Source organism: Oncorhynchus clarkii, chromosome 13 (assembly GCF_045791955.1).
Source record: "Oncorhynchus clarkii lewisi isolate Uvic-CL-2024 chromosome 13, UVic_Ocla_1.0, whole genome shotgun sequence".
Taxonomy (NCBI): domain Eukaryota; kingdom Metazoa; phylum Chordata; class Actinopteri; order Salmoniformes; family Salmonidae; genus Oncorhynchus; species Oncorhynchus clarkii.
The window spans coordinates 61,571,475-61,594,847 of NC_092159.1; the positions used below are offsets into that span (position 1 = coordinate 61,571,475).

General features: G+C 45.8%; 1 protein-coding gene across 1 annotated transcript; it reads right to left on the reverse strand.

The window, feature by feature from the left end:
• Nucleotides 1-1,063: 1,063 nt before the first annotated feature.
• LOC139365201 (heparan sulfate glucosamine 3-O-sulfotransferase 3B1-like) lies at nt 1,064-23,373 on the reverse strand. Its single transcript, XM_071102664.1, has 3 exons — nt 22,987-23,373; nt 22,566-22,893; nt 1,064-1,808 (listed from the first exon to the last, which is right to left on the reverse strand). The coding sequence occupies exons 1-3, from the start codon at nt 23,150-23,152 to the stop codon at nt 1,181-1,183; spliced, it is 1,122 nt and encodes a 373-aa protein (XP_070958765.1). The 5' UTR covers nt 23,153-23,373; the 3' UTR covers nt 1,064-1,180.

Genomic DNA, 23,373 nt, shown 5'->3' on the forward strand with positions numbered 1-23,373 from the left:
TGTATTGATATAGCTGTCATAGTGACACTGGAAGGGCATCCCAAATGGTTCCCTGTTTCCCTAAATGCCCCATGGGTCCTGGTCATAAGTAGTGAACGATTAAGTGAGCAGGGAGCCATTTGGGACGCAGTCTGACGGGATCAGCTGGGGTTCTATATATTGATCTGGTGGATGAAGTGGGCCCACAGGCCTCTGGAGGTCAGGCTGATCTTAAGGAGGTTGATTTGGACTCCATGAGTGGTTTTTAAACATCTTTTAAAAACAAAGAGTCTACAGAGATGCCTCCGTGTTCAATGAGCCAACACTAATTCTCTGGTCGTTACAGTATTTGTACGTCCTCATTCTACCAACCTTTGTGATTGAACCGTTTTTGCTGAGATGGTGTGGTATTCGTTCAGTCATGTTAAAAAGCAATGTGGTAAAGGGAGGGAGAATGAGCTAATGCAGCATTATAAAGTCATTGCATGTATATGAAGGGAAACAATAGCTCTAGCCTAACCCTGCTGGTCGAGTGCTGCTACCCGTAACAGAATTGTGCTGTTATATTTTCATTTCCACAATTCCTGCACATGTATTTTTTCTGAGGTAATTTCAAGATTACAAAATGCCCTTCAAACGAAGATTTAAAAAACAGGAATGTAAAGATGTGTGATGATCCTCAACAAACATGGATAGGCAGCTCAGTGAGTTCATAATATCCTAGAAATAAATTATCATAAAATAGACTTCTGTACTTTTTACACACGCTGCCTTATATACACAGTATAACAATATCTCCAAAGTGTTACAATTACAACCTAAAACCCCGCAAAGAAAAATACAACATCTCTGTCTGAAAGGGCACCATAACACCTCAGTAGTGCACTGCATTTGAACAGAATAGTGTACAACAACCTCAATAATGCACTACTATTGACCAGGGTAGTGCGCTACATAGGGAAGAGGGTGCCATTTTGTCCGATATTATAGTGCACTACTATTGACCAGGGTAGTGCGCTACATAGGGAAGAGGGTGCCATTTTGTCCGATATTATAGTGCACTACTATTGACCAGGGTAGTGCGCTACATAGGGAAGAGGGTGCCATTTTGTCCAATGTTATAGTGCACTACTATTGACCAGGGTAGTGCGCTACATAGGGAATAGGGTTCCATTTCGGATTCACTCAATGTCTCCGTCGCTCAGCTCCATGAACCCCATCCAAAGTCATGTCCCGTCATCTGATAAAACCTCCTGTTGAAAGGTTGATAAAAGTCCCTCAGCCTCTGTACCACCTCAGGGTCAATATTAGGATGAATCCTTCCTTTGGTTTTCCCCAGACAGTGAGGTTTACTATTCCCCTCCGGCCTCTTCAGACAGGGGAAGCCCTTGGCTGGGTTGAAGTGAAAGTGTTTGTGACCAACCACCCTCCTGAGCCCCAGGAAGTCCTGTACGCGTGTCATCTCCCCGGCTGGGTCGGAGATCAACCTCTCCCCGCTGACGAAGAGGAGCTGATCCTTGGGGAAGTACTGCAGCCAGCGTTCTAGGTGCTTGGCATACATCCCGATCTGGACGGCGCTCCAGGACGTGTCGATGAGACCCGTAGTTCTGTTCTTGAAGACGAGGCTCTCAAAGGAGGGGATGTCAGGTTTCTTGGAGCGGGTCTGAGTGTAGTCTGAGATGGCCCTGGTGACGGGGTCTCGGACCACCACAATCAGCCTGGTGTCTGGGGACATGGTGTGGATACGGGCGGGGACGTCTTTAGTGACGTAGTAGCTGGGGGTCTTCTCCATGGTGATCTGACCCTGCTGAGTCTCAGGCATACGGTCTCTAAGGAGAGGAGAGATGGAGAGGTTTGTTATTATATACACAGGATAAAGACAGGACTGTGAAGCACTCCATGAGATGGAGAGGTGGAGAGGTGGAGAGGTGGAGAGGTGGAGACGTGGAGACGTGGAGACGTGGAGAGGTGGAGAGGTGGAGAGGTGGAGAGGTGGAGAGATGAGAGATGGAGAGGTGGAGAGATGGAGAGGTGGAGAGAAGGAGACATGGAGAGAGGGAGACATGGAGAGATGGAGACATGGAGAGATGGAGAGTTGGAGAGATGGAGAGTTGGAGACATGGAAAGATGGAGAGTTGGAGAGATGGAGAGATGGAGAGTTGGAGAGGTGGAGAGATGGAGAGGTGGAGACATGGAGAGATGGAGACATGGAGAGATGGAGACATGGAGAGGTGGAGAGGTGGAGAGGTGGAGAGGTGGAGACATGGAGAGGTGGACAGGTGGAGAGGTGGAGAGGTGGAGTGGTGGAGAGGTGGAGACATGGAGAGGTGGAGAGATGGAGAGGTGGAGACATGGAGAGGTGGGGAGATGGAGAGGTGGAGAGGTGGAGAGGTGGAGAGGTGGAGAGGTGGAGAGGTGGAGACATGGAGAGGTGGAGAGGTGGAGACATGGAGAGGTGGAGAGGTGGAGAGGTGGAGACATGGAGAGGTGGAGAGGTGGAGAGGTGGAGACATGGAGAGGTGGAGAGGTGGAGAGATGGAGAGATGTAGAGGTGGAGAGATGGAGAGTTGGAGACGTGGAGAGGTGGAGAGAAGGAGAGGTGGAGAGGTGGAGAGGTGGAGAGGTGGAGAGGTGGAGACATGGAGAGGTGGAGAGGTGGAGAGGTGGAGACATGGAGAGGTGGAGAGGTGGAGACATGGAGAGGTGGAGAGGTGGAGAGGTGGAGACATGGAGAGGTGGAGAGGTGGAGAGGTGGAGAGATGTAGAGGTGGAGAGATGGAGAGTTGGAGACGTGGAGAGGTGGAGACATGGAGAGGTGGAGAGGTGGAGAGGTGGAGAGGTGGAGAGGTGGAGACATGGAGAGGTGGAGAGGTGGAGAGATGGAGAGGTGGAGAGGTGGAGAGGCGGAGACATGGAGAGGTGGAGAGGTGGAGAGGTGGAGACATGGAGAGGTGGAGAGATGGAGAGGTGGAGACATGGAGAGGTGGGGAGATGGAGAGGTGGAGAGGTGGAGAGGTGGAGAGGTGGAGACATGGACAGATGGAGAGGTGGAGAGGTGGAGACATGGAGAGGTGGAGAGGTGGAGAGGTGGAGAGGTGGAGAGGTGGAGAGGTGGAGAGATGGAGAGGTGGAGAGGTGGAGAGGTGGAGAGGTGGAGACATGGAGAGGTGGAGAGGTGGAGACATGGAGAGGTGGAGAGATGGAGAGGTGGAGACATGGAGAGGTGGGGAGATGGAGAGGTGGAGACATGGAGAGGTGGAGAGGTGGAGAGGTGGAGAGATGTAGAGGTGGAGAGATGGAGAGTTGGAGACGTGGAGAGGTGGAGACATGGAGAGGTGGAGAGGTGGAGAGGTGGAGAGGTGGAGACATGGAGAGGTGGAGAGGTGGAGAGATGGAGAGGTGGAGAGGTGGAGAGGTGGAGAGGCGGAGACATGGAGAGGTGGAGAGGTGGAGAGGTGGAGACATGGAGAGGTGGAGAGATGGAGAGGTGGAGACATGGAGAGGTGGGGAGATGGAGAGGTGGAGAGGTGGAGAGGTGGAGAGGTGGAGACATGGACAGATGGAGAGGTGGAGAGGTGGAGACATGGAGAGGTGGAGAGGTGGAGAGGTGGAGAGGTGGAGAGGTGGAGAGATGGAGAGGTGGAGAGGTGGAGAGGTGGAGAGGCGGAGACATGGAGAGGTGGAGAGGTGGAGACATGGAGAGGTGGAGAGATGGAGAGGTGGAGACATGGAGAGGTGGGGAGATGGAGAGGTGGAGAGGTGGAGAGGTGGAGACATGGACAGATGGAGAGGTGGAGAGGTGGAGAGGTGGAGACATGGAGAGGTGGAGAGGTGGTGAGATGGAGAGGTGGAGAGGTGGAGACATGGAGAGATGGGGAGAAGGAGAGGTGGAGAGATGGAGAGGTGGAGACATGGAGAGGTGGAGACATGGAGAGATGGACAGGTGGAGACATGGAGAGGTAGAGAGGTGGAGACATGGAGAGATGGGGACATGGAGAGATGGAGACATGGAGAGATGTAGAGATGTAGAGTTGGAGACATGGAGAGGTGGAGACATGGAGAGATGGACAGGTGGAGACATGGAGAGATGGAGAGATGGAGACATGGAGAGATGGAGAGGTGGAGACATGGAGAGATGGAGAGATGGAGAGATGTAGAGTTGGAGACATGGAGAGATTGAGACATGGAGAGGTAGAGACATGGAGAGATGGAGAGGTGGAGAGGTGGAGAGGTGGAGAGATGGAGAGGTGGAGAGGTGGAGAGGTGGAGACATTGAGAGATGGGGAGATGGGGAGATGGAGAGATGGAGACGTGGAGACATGGAGAGGTAGAGACATGGAGAGATGTAGAGTTGGAGAGGTGGAGAGGTGGAGACATGGAGAGGTGGAGAGGGGGAGAGGTGGAGAGGTGGAGACATGGAGAGGTGGAGAGGTGGAGACATGGAGAGGTGGAGAGGTGGAGAGATGGAGAGGTGGAGAGGTGGAGACATGGAGAGGTGGAGAGGTGGAGAGATGGAGAGTTGGAGACGTGGAGAGGTGGAGACATGGAGAGGTGGAGAGGTGGAGAAATGGAGAGGTGGAGAGGTGGAGACATGGAGAGTTGGAGACGTGGAGAGGTGGAGAGGTGGAGACATGGAGAGGTGGAGAGGTGGTGAGATGGAGAGGTGGAGAGGTGGAGACATGGAGAGAAGGAGAGGTGGAGAGATGGAGAGGTGGAGACATGGAGAGGTGGAGACATGGAGAGATGGACAGGTGGAGACATGGAGAGGTAGAGAGGTGGAGACATGGAGAGATGGGGACATGGAGAGATGGAGACATGGAGAGATGTAGAGATGTAGAGTTGGAGACATGGAGAGATTGAGACATGGAGAGGTAGAGACATGGAGAGATGGAGAGGTGGAGACATGGAGAGATGGAGAGGTGGAGAGATGTAGAGTTGGAGACATGGAGAGATTGAGACATGGAGAGGTAGAGACATGGAGAGATGGAGAGGTGGAGACATGGAGAGATGGAGACATGGAGAGGTGGAGACATGGAGACATGGAGAGATGGATAGGTGGAGAGGTTAGTATTGGGCTAAGGCACATATAGCACTGTGTGGTTCAAAAGTTACAGCCTGGGACCATGCAGCATCCAAGCTATAGTTTAGGAGTTACAGCCTGGGACCATTAAGCATCCAGGCTATAGTTCAGGAGTTATAGCCTGGGACCATGCAGCAGCCAGGCTATAGTTCAGGAGTTATAGCCTGGGACCATGCAGCATCCAGGCTATAGTTTAGGAGTTACAGCCTGGGACCATGCAGCACCCAGGCTATAGTTCAGGAGTTACAGCCTGGGACCATGCAGCATCCAGGCTATAGTTCAGGAGTTATAGCCTGGGACCATGCAGCAGCCAGGCTATAGTTTAGGAGTTACACCCTGGGACCATGCAGCATCCAGGCTATAGTTTAGGAGTTACACCCTGGGACCATGCAGCAGCCAGGCTATAGTTTAGGAGTTACACCCTGGGACCATGCAGCAGCCAGGCTATAGTTCAGGAGTTATAGCCTGGGACCATGCAGCATCCAGGCTATAGTTTAGGAGTTACACCCTGGGACCATGCAGCATCCAGGCTACAGTTCAGGAGTAGTCAGACTGTGCATTCAGGTCAGATAACTCACGGAGACATAAAGGATCAAGCGTTGTGGAACAGGAATGCTGATCTAGGATCAGATCCCCCTGTCTATGTAATCTTATTCATTATGATATAAAGGTCAAAACTGATTACGGTCAATGTATGTATGTATGTATGAATGTATATCTGTCTGTCTGTCTGTCTGTCTGTCTGTCTGTCTGTCTGTCTGTCTGTCTGTCTGTCTGTCTGTCTGTCGGTCTGTCGGTCTGTCCAGTCCCTCTTACTGAGCTGACCTGACTCTTTTAGATAATAAATTAGCCAGTTAACTGCAGCCCCAGACCAGGGTAATGACCAGGGCTCAGGGTAATGGCTAAAGTGGGCCACCAGAGATTTCAACTGAGCCTAAACACATAGGCATTAGGGGTATTAGTCCTTGTAGTGCATTAGAAGGATAGGAAAGGAGGGAGGGAGATAGGGGTAGTAGACTAGTGAGGGGTAGTAGACTAGTGCTTAGTGACTTAGAGGGGTAAGGGAGGAGGGAGGGTTGGAGGGAGGGGAGGAGGGAGTGTAGGAGAGAGGGTAGGAGGAAGTGGAGGAGGGATGGGAGGGGAGGGGAGGAAGGAGGGGAGGAGGGAAGGGAGGGGAGGAGGCAGGGTAGTGGAGAAAAGAGGAAGACAGATAGATAACATTACATTAGTAGAGTCACTAACACTAGGAGATGGTTGGTAGTATATATCTAATACTACATTAGTACAGTCACTAACATTAGGAGATGGTTGGTAGTATATATCTAATACTACATTAGTACAGTCACTAACATTAGGAGATGGTTGGTAGTATATATCTAATACTACTATAGTACAGTCACTAACATTAGGAGATGGTTGGTAGTATATATCTAATACTACTATAGTACAGTCACTAACATTAGGAGATGGTTGGTAGTATATATCTAATACTACATTAGTACAGTCACTAACATTAGGAGATGGTTGGTAGTATATATCTAATACTACTATAGTACAGTCACTAACATTAGGAGATGGTTGGTAGTATATATCTAATACTACTATAGTACAGTCACTAACATTAGGAGATGGTTGGTAGTATATATCTAATACTACTATAGTACAGTCACTAACATTAGGAGATGGTTGGTAGTATATATCTAATACTACTATAGTACAGTCACTAACATTAGGAGATGGTTGGTAGTGTATATCTAATACTACTATAGTACAGTCACTAACATTAGGAGATGGTTGGTAGTATATATCTAATACTACTATAGTACAGTCACTAACATTAGGAGATGGTTGGTAGTATATATCTAATACTACTATAGTACAGTCACTAACATTAGGAGATGGTTGGTAGTATATATCTAATACTACTATAGTACAGTCACTAACATTAGGAGATGGTTGGTAGTATATATCTAATACTACTATAGTACAGTCACTAACATTAGGAGATGGTTGGTAGTATATATCTAATACTACTATAGTACAGTCACTAACATTAGGAGATGGTTGGTAGTATATATCTAATACTACTATAGTACAGTCACTAACATTAGGAGATGGTTGGTAGTATATATCTAATACTACTATAGTACAGTCACTAACATTAGGAGATGGTTGGTTGGTAGTATATATCTAATACTACTTTAGTACAGTCACTAACATTAGGAGATGGTTGATAGTATATACTGTATCTAACACTACTTTAGTACAGTCACTAACATTAGGAGATAGTTGGTAGTATATATCTAATACTACTATAGTACAGTCACTAACATTAGGAGATGGTTGGTAGTATATATCTAATACTACTATAGTACAGTCACTAACATTAGGAGATGGTTGGTAGTATATATCTAATACTACTATAGTACAGTCACCAACATTAGGAGATGGTTGGTAGTATATATCTAATACTACTATAGTACAGTCACCAACATTAGGAGATGGTTGGTTGGTAGTATATATCTAATACTACTATAGTACAGTCACTAACATTAGGAGATGGTTGGTAGTGTATATCTAATACTACATTAGTACCGTCACTAATATTAGGAGATGGTTGGTAGTATATATCTAATACTACTATAGTACAGTGACTAACATTAGGAGATGGTTGGTAGTATATAGCTAATACTACTATAGTACAGTCACTAACATTAGGAGATGGTTGGTTGATAGTATATGTCTCGTAAGTAGAGTTATCACTATTTTTTAACAATGACGAACACAGTTATAAATACTACTAAACTACTACTTTGTCAAAAGTAAGGTATTTGCTGATCTCCTTCTGAATGTGTGTAACCAACTACTGCAGAAACAGGCATGGTAAAGCCCTAGCTGAGCACTGCTGACTGGAGCCTTGGGGTGGGTCCTTGACCTATGGGGATCGCTCCTTTTGGAAAGACCTCATTACTCCAATGCAAACACACAGGGGGTTGCTCTTTCCTTCTGTCGCAATCACAGAAACCAACAAAACCCTCTTCCCCATTAGTCTCTCGATACATCTCTCTCCACTACACTCATACGTTTCCATCTCCCTCTCTCCCTATTACTATGTGAGGTGTGAACAAAACACCAACCACTACAGCTCGCTTTCAGCATCACTGCAACACTTCTGCAATTATATGCCGTATCTCTTGGATACACAAGCGGAGTGCATTTTGTCAAGGCCCTGGGGGAGTCACAGAGAAACTTACTACCAATCAAAATTCACACTTAGTCCCAGAGCAAAACAAACCTGGATGGAAGATGGATGAATAATGCATTAGATAGATATGAGAGAGAGAGATAGAGAGAGAGAGAGAGAGAGAGAGAGAGAGAGAGAGAGAGGGAGAGAGAGAGAGAGAGAGAGAGAGAGAGAGAGGGAGAGAGAGACAGCGACAGAGAGAGAGAGAGAGAGAGAGAGAGAAATGAGGGTTTTCTATACAAATTGTTTGAAAGCGGTGTTGGGGTTAAATCATACGACATTATAAAATCCATGTACACACACAACAAGTGTTGTTAAAATTGGCAAAAAACACACACATTTCTTTCCACAAGGCTGTGGGGTGAGACAGGTATGCAGCTCAACCTACTAAATAAAATTATACTATTTGCTGATGATCTGGTGCTTCTGTCCCCAAACAAGGAGGGCCTACAGCAGCACTTAGATATTCTGCACAGATTCTGTCAGACCTGGGCCCTGACAGTAAATCTCAGTAAGACCAAAAAATAATGGTGTTCCAAAAAAGGTCCAGTTGCCAGGACGACAAATATAAATTCCATCTCGACACCATTGCCCTAGAGCACAAAAAAATTTACATAAAAAGGAACAGAACATTTTACACACTAAATAGGACCTGTCTAAAAACAGTTACAGAACCCATTGCCCTTTCTGTTTGTGAGGTCTGGGGTCCGCTCACTGACCAATCATTTACCAAATGGGACAAACACCAAATGGAGACTGCATGCAGAATTCTGCAAAAACATCCTCTGTGTACAACGTAGAGCACCAAATCACGCATGCAGAGCAGAATTAAGCCAATACCCGCTAATTATCAAAATCCAGAAAAGAGTAATTAAATTATACAACCACCTAAAATTAAGTGATTCTCAAAACTTCCATAACAAAGCCATCACCTACAGAGAGATGAACCTGGAGAAGAGTCCCCTAAGCAAGCTGGTCCTGGGGCTCTGTTCACAAACACACACACACCCCACAGAGCCCCAGGACATTAGCACAATTAGACCCAACCAAATCATGAGAAAACAAAAAGATAATTACTTGACACACTGGAAAGAATTAACAAAAAAACAGAGCAAACTAGAATTATATTTGGCCCTAAACAGAGAGTACATAGTGGCAGAATACTGACCACTGAGACTGACCCAAAATGAAGGCTTTGACTACAGTGCCTTGCGAAAGTATTCGGCCCCCTTGAACTTTGCGACCTTTTGCCACATTTCAGGCTTCAAACATAAAGATATAAAACTGTATTTTTTTGTGAAGAATCAACAACAAGTGGGACACAATCATGAAGTGGAACGACATTTATTGGATATTTCAAACTTTTTTAACAAATCAAAAACTGAAAAATTGGGCGTGCAAAAATATTCAGCCCCCTTAAGTTAATACTTTGTAGCGCCACCTTTTGCTGCGATTACAGCTGTAAATCGCTTGGGGTATGTCTCTATCAGTTTTGCACATCGAGAGACTGACATTTTTTCCCATTCCTCCTTGCAAAACAGCTCGAGCTCAGTGAGGTTGGATGGAGAGCATTTGTGAACAGCAGTTTTCAGTTCTTTCCACAGATTCTCGATTGGATTCAGGTCTGGACTTTGACTTGGCCATTCTAACACCTGGATATGTTTATTTTTGAACCATTCCATTGTAGATTTTGCTTTATGTTTTGGATCATTGTCTTGTTGGAAGACAAATCTCCGTCCCAGTCTCAGGTCTTTTGCAGACTCCATCAGGTGTTCTTCCAGAATGGTCCTGTATTTGGCTCCATCCATCTTCCCATCAATTTTAACCATCTTCCCTGTCCCTGCTGAAGAAAAGCAGGCCCAAACCATGATGCTGCCACCACCATGTTTGACAGTGGGGATGGTGTGTTCAGCTGTGTTGCTTTTACGCCAAACATAACGTTTTGCATTGTTGCCAAAAAGTTCAATTTTGGTTTCATCTGACCAGAGCACCTTCTTCCACATGTTTGGTGTGTCTCCCAGGTGGCTTGTGGCAAACTTTAAACAACACCTTTTATGGATATCTTTAAGAAATGGCTTTCTTCTTGCCACTCTTCCATAAAGGCCAGATTTGTGCAATATACAACTGATTGTTGTCCTATGGACAGAGTCTCCCACCTCAGCTGTAGATCTCTGCAGTTCATCCAGAGTGATCATGGGCCTCTTGGCTGCATCTCTGATAAGTCTTCTCCTTGTATGAGCTGAAAGTTTAGAGGGACGGCCAGGTCTTGGTAGATTTGCAGTGGTCTGATACTCCTTCCATTTCAATATTATCGCTTGCACAGTGCTCCTTGGGATGTTTAAAGCTTAGGAAATCTTTTTGTATCCAAATCCGGCTTTAAACTTCTTCACAACAGTATCTCGGACCTGCCTGGTGTGTTCCTTGTTCTTCATGATGCTCTCTGCGCTTTTGACAGACCTCTGAGACTATCACAGTGTAGGTGCATTTATACGGAGACTTGATTACACACAGGTGGATTGTATTTATCATCATTAGTCATTTAGGTCAACATTGGATCATTCAGAGATCCTCACTGAACTTCTGGAGAGAGTTTGCTGCACTGAAAGTAAAGGGGCTGAATAATTTTGCACGCCCAATTTTTCAGTTTTTGATTTGTTAAAAAAGTTTGAAATATCCAAGAAATGTCGTTCCACTTCATGATTGTGTCTCACTTGTTGTTTATTCTTCACAAAAAAATACAGTTTTATATCTTTATGTTTGAAGCCTGAAATGTGGCAAAAGGTCGCAAAGTTCAAGGGGGCCGAATACTTTCGCAAGGCACTGTATGTACAGACTCAGTTAGCATAGCTTTACTAATGAGAGAGGCTCCTGAAGGCAGCCCTGGCTCTCAAGAGAAGACAGGCTATGTGCACACTGCCCACAAGGTGGAAACTGAGCTGCACTTCCTAACCTCTTGACAAATGTATGATCATATTAGAGAGACATATTTCCCTCAGTTTACACAGACACCCAAATACATTTTTAAAAGCCCTTTGAATTTAATTTAATTGAGAGGGAGAGAAGAGAGAGTAAGATAGAGAGGAGAGAAAGAGAGAGAATGAGAACGAGAGAGAGAAATAATAGAGATGAGAAAGCGAGACAAAGAGAAAGCGAGAGAGAAGAACAGAGAGACAGAGAGGGAACACCGTCTCAGGCTAGAGGAGTGAAGAAGAGTGCCCTTGGGGGCAGATTAACAATCTTTCACAATTGTTTCTGTGATAATAAACTAGATTGCCTGGAGGAACCAATAGGTTGCAAAGCATCTTCCTCTATCAGCCAATAGAGATGTAACATACACTTCCTGTCCTCCTCCTCCTGCTCTTCCTCCTCCTCCTCCTCTTCCTCCTCCCGAACCACTAGATAACTCCTAGCTCCAGCCCCTAATCACTGTGTGTCTGTGTGAGCTGTGAAACTGCTGTGTTGTGTCTGCTGGTCTGTCAGGTGACTTCATTAACCAATCTCCTCTTAGACAGAGGCTGTTTGAAGCTGCTGGTCTGTCAGGTGACTTCATTAACCAATCTCCTTCTAGACAGAGGCTGTTTGAAGCTGCTGGTCTGTCAGGTGACTTCATTAACCAATCTCCTTCTAGACAGAGGCTGTTTGAAGCTGCTGGTCTGTCAGGTGACTTCATTAACCAATCTCCTTCTAGACTTAGGCTGTTTGAAGCTGCTGGTCTGTCAGGTGACTTCATTAACCAATCTCCTTCTAAGACAGAGGCTATTTGAAGCTGCTGGTCTGCCAGGTGACTTCATTAACCAATCTCCTTCTAGACAGAGGCTGTTTGAAGCTGCTGGTCTGTCAGGTGACTTCATTAACCAATCTCCTTCTAGACAGAGGCTGTTTGAAGCTGCTGGTCAATGTTGATATCTGTTGCTATCAGGGAACAGGTTCAAAGGTAGGAATTTACTTCCCTGACTGACTGGCTGTATGGAAGCTGGGCCTGGCTGTTGCTGTCGGCTGACTTGGGGAAGGGGTGTGGTGTATAGTCATGTACTTTTATCTCTACATTTATATCCAAATAAAACTTTACTTACATAACTGGTCCATTGTAATCTGAATGAGGTGAGCACAGGCTTTCAATAACTTATTAACAACAATCATGATTAGAATTTAAACAGACACGATTCACCAGGACTATAGGGTCTACTACTATCTACCAGCTCAGAGGGGAGGATTCACCAGGACTATAGGGTCCACTACTATCTACCAGCTCAGAGGGGAGGATTCACCAGGACTATAGTGTCCATTACTGTCTACCAGCTCAGAGGGGAGGATTCACCAGGACTATAGGGTCTACTACTATCTACCAGCTCAGAGGGAGGATTCACCAGGACTATAGGGTCTACTACTATCTACCAGCTCAGAGGGAGGATTCACCAGGACCATAGGGTCTACTACTGTGGGAACCACTCCTCTCCTCAGACCACCAGACACGGGATAAGAGGTGATGGTATGCAGACACTCAGAACAATCTGGCAACATTTCTGTTAGACAAGTTCCAGACATGAATCAAAGAGAACAGCTTCTTAGAAGGAACGATGAGGCCGTTCTTTGGTCGTAGATACCGGTGGGACGTTCTCTTATCAACTGTGTAAAAGACTCTCATCACTCTCTCTCTCTCTCTCTCTCTCTCTCTCTCTCTCTCTCTCTCTCTGCACTCAGTGCCTTCTTCACTGTGCTCTGATGTCTCAATATCTCTACAGCATTCCTGTCAACACAGATAATGCAGAGAAAGGTTTTCCCATGCTCTCCTCCCCTCCTTTTCTATCCACTCCTCGACTCTTCTCATACCAGCAATATGCAGCAGCAGGAATCAAGGCCACCTTATTAACAGTTGGAAGAAGGCCCAGGTCTAGAGAGAAGATGAGAGGAGAAGGGCGGGGAAGAGGCCCAGGTGTAGAGAGAAGGTGAGAGGAGAAGGGCGGAGAAGAGGCCCAGGTCTAGAGAGAAGATGAGAGGAGAAGGGCGGAGAAGAGGCCCAGGTCTAGAGAGAAGGTGAGAGGAGAAGGGCGGAGAAGAGGCCCAGGTCTAGAGAGAAGGTGAGAGGAGAAGGGTGGAGAAGAGGCCCAGGTCTAGAGAGAAGGTGAGAGGAGAAGGGTGGAGAAGAGGCCCAGGTCTAGAGAGAAGGTGAGAGGAGAAGGGCGGAGAAGAGGCCCAGGTCTAGAGAGAAGATGAGAGGAGAAGGGTGGAGAAGAGGCCCAGGTCTAGAGAGAAGGTGAGAGGAGAAGGGTGGAGAAGAGGCCCAGGTCTAGAGAGAAGGTGAGAGGAGAAGGGTGGAGAAGAGGCCCAGGTCTAGAGAGAAGGTGAGAGGAGAAGGGCGGAGAAGAGGCCCAGGTCTAGAGAGAAGATGAGAGGAGAAGGGTGGAGAAGAGGCCCAGGTCTAGAGAGAAGGTGAGAGGAGAAGGGCGGAGAAGAGGCCCAGGTCTAGAGAGAAGGTGAGAGGAGAAGGGCGGAGAAGAGGCCCAGGTCTAGAGAGAAGGTGAGAGGAGAAGGGCGGAGAAGAGGCCCAGGTCTAGAGAGAAGGTGAGAGGAGAAGGGCAGAGAAGAGGCCCAGGTCTAGAGAGAAGATGAGAGGAGAAGGGCAGAGAAGAGGCGTAATGTGTTTGCCCTCCTCTGGTTTTTCATTTTAGTCATTTAACAGGCACTCTCATCCAGAGAGACTTACAGGGTCAATTAGGGTTAAGTGCCTTGCTCAAGGGCACATGAACAGATGTTTTACCTAGTTGGCTGGGGATTCGAACCAGCAACCTTTCGGGTTAGCTACTTGCCACCCATAGATCTGTCACTTTCAGCCTTGCGCTAAAGCATAGCAGTTTTATCACTCTCTGTCTTCCTGCTGTTAACAGAACAACAGAACCAACACCTCTGTCAGGGTGGCAAGGTTGGATCAATTACAGTTATACATTTTGACCATTTAGCAGACTGTCTTATCCAGAGCGACTTACAGTCAGCAAAATAAATATTCAGCAAAATGTGGCAAAATGTTCTGCGAAAGAAACTTCTTCCTGCCCAAAACTATATGTTTCCTGCTAGGGGATTTGTTTGATAAATTACTTTGGCAATTCAACTCATGGCTCTATCCTAGCTGCTGCAGGGATGTGCAGGTCTACAGTCTGACAGGATCTGATCAGTAATAACATCAGAGATGTACAACAGTCTGACAGGACCTGATCAGTAATAACATCAGAGGTGTACAAGAGTCTGACAGGACCTGATCAGTAATAACATCAGAGATGTACAGGTCTACAGTCTGACAGGATCTGATCAGTAATAACATCAGAGATGTACAGGTCTACAGTCTGACAGGACCTGATCAGTAATAACATCAGAGATGTACAGGTCTACAGTCTGACAGGACCTGATCAGTAATAACATCAGAGATGTACAAGAGTCTGACAGGACCTGATCAGTAATAACATCAGAGATGTACAGGTCTACAGTCTGACAGGATCTGATCAGTAATAACATCAGAGATGTACAGGTCTACAGTCTGACAGGACCTGATCAGTAATAACATCAGAGATGTACAGGTCTACAGTCTGACAGGACCTGATCAGTAATAACATCAGAGATGTACAAGAGTCTGACAGGACCTGATCAGTAATAACATCAGAGATGTACAGGTCTAGAGAACTAAACAACAACTCCAGGAGGACAGAGAAGGAGAGAACTAAACAACAACTCCAGGAGGACAGAGAAGGAGAGAACTAAACAACTCCAGGAGGACAGAGAAGGAGAGAACTAAACAACAACTCCAGGAGGACAGAGAAGGAGAGAACTTAACAACAACTCCAGGAGGACAGAGAAGGAGAGAACTAAACAACTCCAGGAGGACAGAGAAGGAGAGAACTAAACAACAACTCCAGGAGGACAGAGAAGGAGAGAACTAAACAACTACAGGAGGACAGAGAAGGAGAGAAGTAAACAACAACTCCAGGAGGACAGAGAAGGAGAGAACTAAACAACAACTCCAGGAGGACAGAGAAGGAGAGAACTAAACAACAACTCCAGGAGGACAGAGAAGGAGAGAACTAAACAACTCCAGGATGACAGAGGAGAGAACTAAACAACAACTCCAGGAGGACAGAGAAGGAGAGAACTAAACAACAACTCCAGGAGGACAGAGAAGGAGAGAACTAAACAACTCCAGGAGGACAGAGAAGGAGAGAACTAAACAACAACTCCAGGAGGACAGAGAAGGAGAGAACTAAACAACTACAGGAGGATAGAGAAGGGGAGAACTAAACAACTCCAGGAGGACAGAGAAGGAGAGAACTAAACAACAACTCCAGGAGGACAGAGAAGGAGAGAACTAAACAACAACTCCAGGAGGACAGAGAAAGAGAGAACTAAACAACAACTCCAGGGGGACAGACAAAATAGAGAACTAAACAACTGAACTGAACCACAATGTGTCCATGTTCTTCTAAGTGTCTGACAAAGTGCTGTGGTCTGATGACCTCCTATAAAACCCCCAGGTTTTACCACCTGAAATGACAGTTTCCATCCCTGATTGATAATAGTTTGATGAGAGATGAACTTTAGTTTTCCAGCTATTGAGCTCCAAGAAGTTGAGTCAGCTAAAAGTCAACTATTTCGGGAATGTTCAGAAACAAATGTCAGCATATTTCAATACCTACTGTAGCCCTATACACCCCCCGTTGGGCCCGTTCCTCATTCTCAACAGATGTTCTGTTCTTCTCCTGCCTATCAATATGCTGATGCATTGAATTTAGCTGGGAAGGATCTACATGGATGGCTTTCCTGCTTCTTAAACCATTATTATTCCCCTGTGTCCATAAAAACTACTAAGGGTTTGTAGTCAGCAAAAAGAAAACCAAATGTACTTGTATGAACTACCTGAAGGGAAATGTAACTTCTCCCTCTGAAAGACCTCAGGAGGAGAGTCAACTTTCAGAACAGAATAGAGAACACTGAGGCTCAGTGTTAACCATCTGTCCATCCTGCTGGCCTCAGAGTTCCAGAACCCAGAGTTCCAGAACCCAGAGTTCCAGAACCCAGAGTTCCATTTGCAGGCAACATTCCGAAGGATTCAAGTTGAAAAAGCACTTTCCCGCTCCTGAGGGACATTTGCATACAACGTAAAGTGAAGAGAAACCACGTTTCACTCTAATGGCCCTGTTCTATTATCACTAGGGTTAATATAAACCCCAGGGGTTCCTCTGCTCCTCTTTCAGACAGCTGTACACCCCCACCGCCACTGCAGAATCTAAAGACTCACTTTCAATTTACTGCCCTCTCTCTGGCTGTGTCCCCAACGGCACTCTATTTCCTAGAAAAGGCACTACTTTTGACCAGGGCAGATAAAGCTCTGGTCAAATGTAGTGCATTATATAGGGGATAGGGTGCTAATTGGGACTTAACCCCATCTTTCTCTATATATACCTATCCCAAACCCTGCTCCGACCCAGCTCCCACCCAGCTCCCACCCAGCTCCAACCCAGCTCCCACAAAGCTCCGACCAAGCTCCGACCCAGCTCCCACCCAGCTCCAACCCAGCTCCGACCAAGCTCCCACCTAGCTCCCACCAAGCTCCCACCCAGCTCCCACCAAGCTCCCACGCAGCTCCGAACCAGCTCCCACAGAGCTCCCACCCAGCTCCGACCCAGCTCCGACCCAGCTCCAACCCAGCTCCCAAGCAGCTCTGTTTGGGGTTAGAATAACTGTTTCCCTTCCTCTGACAGTCAGTGAGATAGCAAGCTGACGAGAACAGAAAAACCCCACACTATCACATTTCAACAGAATGGGTTCGTTTTCCAGGATCACTTCATGCCTTTTGATTCCAGCAGCATGTGGTGCCCAGATGTTCTACTCTCTAAATTCATAGTATCAAGAAGAGAATAAGTCAAGAAGTCTAACTGGGAATTAAAACAGTGACTTATAGAGAAAGGAGGAGGAAGGTTGGAATGGAAAAAAAACATTCCCACGGCCTTTGGGAGTTCCCTCCTCCCGCGCTCCCTCCTCCCGCGCTCCCTCCCTCCTGTATGTGTGAGCGTGCAGCCTACAATTTGTCTGGCAGCTCCTGTCTTTCTGCCTCTTGGTGTAAGCACATCTATATTCTGTGAAAGCGTGGCCAACTGGCTATATCTGTGGCCGGAGTCCCCGCTGCGCCAGGCCTAGGCCATAGAAATAGAAGGACTAGATGAGAATCCCCTTTCAAGGCGACCATATTGTGTGTTGTAGTTATTCTATGTGTATGGCCTCTCCTCTCTGTGTGGCTCTAGACTGCAGGGTGGGGGGCTTCTACAGCACTGTTGGACCAACAGTGTGGAGATGTGGGCAGCAGAGATCAATGCCTCCACGGGGGACGGGCCTGAACCAGGCCACCCAGCAGAGCTGCTCCTCAGCCCCCTCTCTCCTCTCCCCTGCAACTCCTCTCCCCAAGCACAGTGGTGGAGGCTTTACGAGAGTTAGTCAAGCCACACCATACCCTCTCCCTGTCCATCCCCTCCTAAGGATAAAGTTAGGACCAACACTGAAATAACTGACCTCATGGTAAGAGGACTGTCATCCATGGTGAACGAGTTGGGCCTGCTCTAGTAACCCTGAATAACTGGCACCATTTCTGATCATCTAGAATGTTTTAACAGTAAGTTTACTGGTTGGTATGTGGATGACCATGTGACCTCGGCCCTCCCTCCCTCCACTGTGACTTCACTAAAAGACAGAGTAGAGGGAGATGACTCTGTTGATCCAGGGTGGTGACGGTCACTAGTGATGGTCATTAGTACAGAGACCTCTGGGGTCTGACTGGGGTCTGAATGGTCTGGCTGGGCGTTACTCAAGCGGAGGGGTTTTAATTAACCTAACAACCACTCCAGGCAATCAGATACAGGGTTCTTTCATTACATCCTACATATACAACTGCACTGTGTTTCTCCACTGTGGATACTTACTGTAGGCCTACACAGTCATGAACCTGCAGCTCTAATGTGTTTAGAAATACCAGTTCTGAGCCAGAGGATGAGCTTTTTCATGTTCACCTTTAGCTAACATAAATAGGTCAGATGTCACTCAGACGTTTACTGTCTTCCAGCTCTTTATTTCCGCCAATAGCCTCCAGCTTCTATGATCAACACAGATCCTACTACATCAGTTTGCCGTTCTGATCGAGTCATGAAATATGATGCTTAAAGACTCCAGAAACCACCAGAGGAAGAAACTGTCCGTTCCTTGTTGAATGTCATCTCTTCTCTTCTCAGTCAGTGAAGAGGCACTAAAGACCCCCCCCCCCCCCCCCTGTCCCCGTCACAGTGCGTTGGTCAACCTCAACACAAGTGTCCTAACACTGTCTGGAAACTCTTGGAGCAGCTGAACCCAGAAGGCCTTTTGAACGTAGCTCCCCTGACTTCCTCCATTGTAGAGTTATGAATAGAGGTTGATGAAGACAGCGTTGAACTAGTAGCATTAAGGAGCCGTTGACATTGACTGCTAATCTCCATGGCCCAAGTCCATTTAGATGGCTCAATTTAGATGGCTCAATTTAGATGGCTCAAGTCCATTTAGATGGCTCAATTTAGATGGCTCAATTTAGATGGCTCAAGTCCATTTAGATGGCTCAATTTAGATGGCTCAAGTCCATTTAGATGGCTCAATTTAGATGGCTCAAGTCCATTTAGATGGCTCAAGTCTATTTAGACGGCTCAATTTAGATGGCTCAAATCCATTTAGATGGCTCAATTTAGATGGCTCAAGTCCATTTAGATGGCTCAAGTCTATTTAGATGGCTCAATTTAGATGGCTGAAGTCCATTTAGATGGCTCAAGTCTATTTAGATGGCTCAATTTAGATGGCTCAAGTCCATTTAGATGGCTCGATTTAGATGGCTCAAGTCCATTTAGATGGCTCAAGTCCATTTAGATGGCTCCTCAAAGAAACCAACAAAGGTACACGTTTCAATGTTGACAAAGTGTCTCATCTGCTGTTTTTCAGTCTTCAATTAAAAACCTCAGAATTCCTGAAATGATTTAACTTTACATATCACTCTGATACTTTACGGAGGTCCTGTCAACGACTGAATCAGGAACAGGCTATAGTTGTTTAGAACAGAGAGAGAGGCCTGTTGTGATGCTGTGGGTTACAACAGGTCTAGCTAACACTGGGAACTCACTGAGATGCACTGAGAGGTTGATCATTACAACCACACATTGTTGAACACTGGGCAAACTGTTCACTGTTCCTATAGCTTTGGATCCCTGGAATTTGAAATTAACTCATTGTCTGTGTCCCAAGTGGCACCCTATGCCCCACATAGTGTGATATGAGCTCTATGAGCTCCGGTCAGAAGTAGTGCTCTATATAGGGAATAGGGTGCCATTTGGGAACCAAGCATGGTTAAAGCTGTGTTGTCGTAAAGGGAATCACAGCCTAAGAATCAATCCCTGGAACCGGGAGCACTCAATTGAATTACGATGCTTCTGGCTGCTAGGGGATGATGTCATGATTTAGTCTGTTTACTCCTGGCAGTAAACCATGTGCTGTTTGGGTCTAAACTCCAGAAGAAAAACTGAATAGAAGCTCTATAATGTTTCTCTGACCTCTAGAAGGAACTGTCAAACTGAATGGAAGCTGTAGAATGTTTGTCTGACCTCTAGAAGGAACTGTCAAACTGAATGGAAGCTGTAGAATGTTTGTCTGAGCTCTAGAAGGAACTGTCAAACTGAATGGAAGCTGTAGAATGTTTGTCTGAGCTCTAGAAGGAACTGTCAAACTGAATGGAAGCTGTATAATGTTTGTCTGACCTCTAGAATGAACTGTCAAACTGAATGGAAGCTCTATAATGTTTCTCTGAGCTCTAGAAGGAACTGTCAACTGAATGGAAGCTGTAGTGTGTTTGTCTGACCTCTAGAAGGAACTGTCAAACTGAATGGAAGCTGTAGAATGTTTGTCTGAGCTCTAGAAGGAACTGTCAAACTGAATGGAAGCTGTAGAATGTTTGTCTGAGCTCTAGAAGGAACTGTCAAACTGAATGGAAGCTGTATAATGTTTGTCTGACCTCTAGAAGGAACTGTCAAACTGAATGGAAGCTGTAGAATGTTTGTCTGAGCTCTAGAAGGAACTGTCAAACTGAATGGAAGCTGTATAATGTTTGTCTGACCTCTAGAAGGAACTGTCAAACTGAATGGAAGCTGTAGAATGTTTGTCTGAGCTCTAGAAGGAACTGTCAAACTGAATGGAAGCTGTAGAATGTTTGTCTGACCTCTAGAAGGAACTGTCAAACTGAATGGAAGCTGTAGAATGTTTGTCTGAGCTCTAGAAGGAACTGTCAAACTGAATGGAAGCTGTAGAATGTTTGTCTGACCTCTAGAAGGAACTGTCAAACTGAATGGAAGCTGTAGAATGTTTGTCTGAGCTCTAGAAGGAACTGTCAAACTGAATGGAAGCTGTATAATGTTTGTCTGACCTCTAGAAGGAACTGTCAAACTGAATGGAAGCTGTAGAATGTTTGTCTGAGCTCTAGAAGGAACTGTCAAACTGAATGGAAGCTGTATAATGTTTGTCTGACCTCTAGAAGGAACTGTCAAACTGAATGGAAGCTGTAGAATGTTTGTCTGAGCTCTAGAAGGAACTGTCAAACTGAATGGAAGCTGTAGAATGTTTGTCTGACCTCTAGAAGGAACTGTCAAACTGAATGGAAGCTGTAGAATGTTTGTCTGAGCTCTAGAAGGAACTGTCAAACTGAATGGAAGCTGTAGAATGTTTGTCTGAGCTCTAGAAGGAACTGTCAAACTGAATGGAAGCTGTAGAATGTTTGTCTGACCTCTAGAAGGAACTATCAAACTGAATGGAAGCTGTAGAATGTTTGTCTGACCTCTAGAAGGAACTATCAAACTGAATGGAAGCTGTAGAATGTTTGTCTGAGCTTCAGAAGGAACTGTCAAACTGAATGGAAGCTGTAGAATGTTTGTCTAAGCTCTAGAAGGAACTGTCAAACTGAATGGAAGCTGTAGAATGTTTGTCTGAGCTCTAGAAGGAACTGTCAAACAAGTCAGTTTCTATGTGTCATTTAAGTTGCGTAATTGAATTTGGGCCCTTTTATTAGGCCCATATCGGCCCTAGTCCCAAATGGCACCCTATTCCCACTTATTTTGACCAGAGCCTATGTGTGCCATTTGGGACTCTCCCTATGACTCAGGACTATACTTTATATGGAGTGTTTGATTATTGAGTTGGTAGTCAGCTGTTAGAGTGATACATTCCTCAGTTCACACTCATCACACTGTGAGGAGAGACTTCTAGCTTCATTCTAACTTTATTATAGCTTTATTGGCCCAATGAAAAATGTGTTTTATTTTCACCTTGAACAGGATATACATTCATAAACACATTCCATTGGATACCCATAGTGTCTGCACATTCATGGTACAGTTTTTCAGAACTACTGTAGGTCTATATTCACCAACCACATGAGCCACAGTGAATGGTCACTACTTTAATTAACTTAACTACAGGCACTGGTTACTTTAACTAATTGTTACCATTGTGTGGCGTAGGCCTATTTCTATTATGTGTGTGAGTGTGAGTGTGAGTGTGAGTGTGTGTGTGTGTGTGTCTCTCTCTCTCTCTCTCTCTCTCTCTGTGAGTGTGTGTGAGTGTGAGTGTGAGTGTGTGTATGTGTGTGTGTGTGTGTGTGTGTGTGTGTGAGAGTGTGAGTGTGTGTGTGTGTGTGTGTGTGTGTGTGTGTGTGTGTGTGTGTGTGTGTGTGTGTGTGTGTGTGTGTGTGTGTGTGTGTGTGTGTGTGTGTGTTTAAATCCATGCTAATCAACCTGGTTATTTTTTTCCACTCAGCACAATGGCCATATGTCCATCTAATCGTAGTGTTGCGTGTTATCTTAGAGGTGTGTTTAAAGACACTGCGTGCATTAGTCCTCCAGTAGCTCTGTGAAGAGACGTAGAGGCCAGCAAACATAATATTCTAAACGGAGATGTTCTTCCCTGACAGCCTTGAGGTTTTGTTTGATGTTCTCTGTGAGTCTCTAAAAATAACGGTGTTTCTCAGAAACCCATTAATCGACCAGACAACCTATGACATGTGTATGTGTTATAGACTGAATAGTAGCCTAGAAATGAAGATGGGATACAAAATAAATTAAATTAAATAGATGGGCTCAATTAAAGGGCAAATTATGAATTATTTTAGTAGTATATACATAATTCGTTTATGTTCTGATCAGTTAACGTTATTAAGTGTATGAAATGTACCTGTACCACTCTAGCCCCTTGTCATAGTTCCGATCAAAGAAGTGCGGCTCGGCCCCAACAGCTCTAATGTCGGGATGCACGCGGAGGAACTCCAGCAGCGCCCGTGTGCCTCCCTTCTTCACCCCGATGATAATCGCCTGGGGCAACTTCTTACTCTCCACCGGCCCTGACTCGTTGAAGAGACTTGACACGACATTATTATCCAACGTCCTCTGCTCGCTTCGAATCTCATCCCAGTCCTCCCCTCCTCTGCTGTCCAAATCACTCTCATTATTTAACACGTCCCTGGATGATGCGCCGAATAACGGATCTAAAGAATCTAACGGATCTTCTTGGTGTTCGGATTCCAAGTCCCCTTCGTTTTGGAGTCGGGGTTGAGTTCTGTTAGGGTCAACTGTTTCGAGATGTTGTGAATGTTTACTGCTGGCTGTACCGACCATCAGACTTGGCACGGTTGAACAGTATCCGACGCAGCAATATATCATATACACCCACAGGGACAACATGATGCAGAAAACAAAGAGTTTATTCCTCACGTGGGATGATGAGACAAAATGCAGGTTCTGATATATTGGGCTATATTCCATAGGACAGTCGGGCGAGACGAGTCATAATCCAAAAACGCATATTGGCTAAAGTTATTCGCTCCTCTTCCACTACAAAAATCCTGGTGAAATTGACATAATTCCACAACTTGCCTATACGCTGCTTATAACGGACTTCTTATTATTTAGTGATGAATGAATCTAATTCCCAGCTCCATTCATACGGAATTCCAAACGAAACGAAAAGATACTCCGGTCAGGTG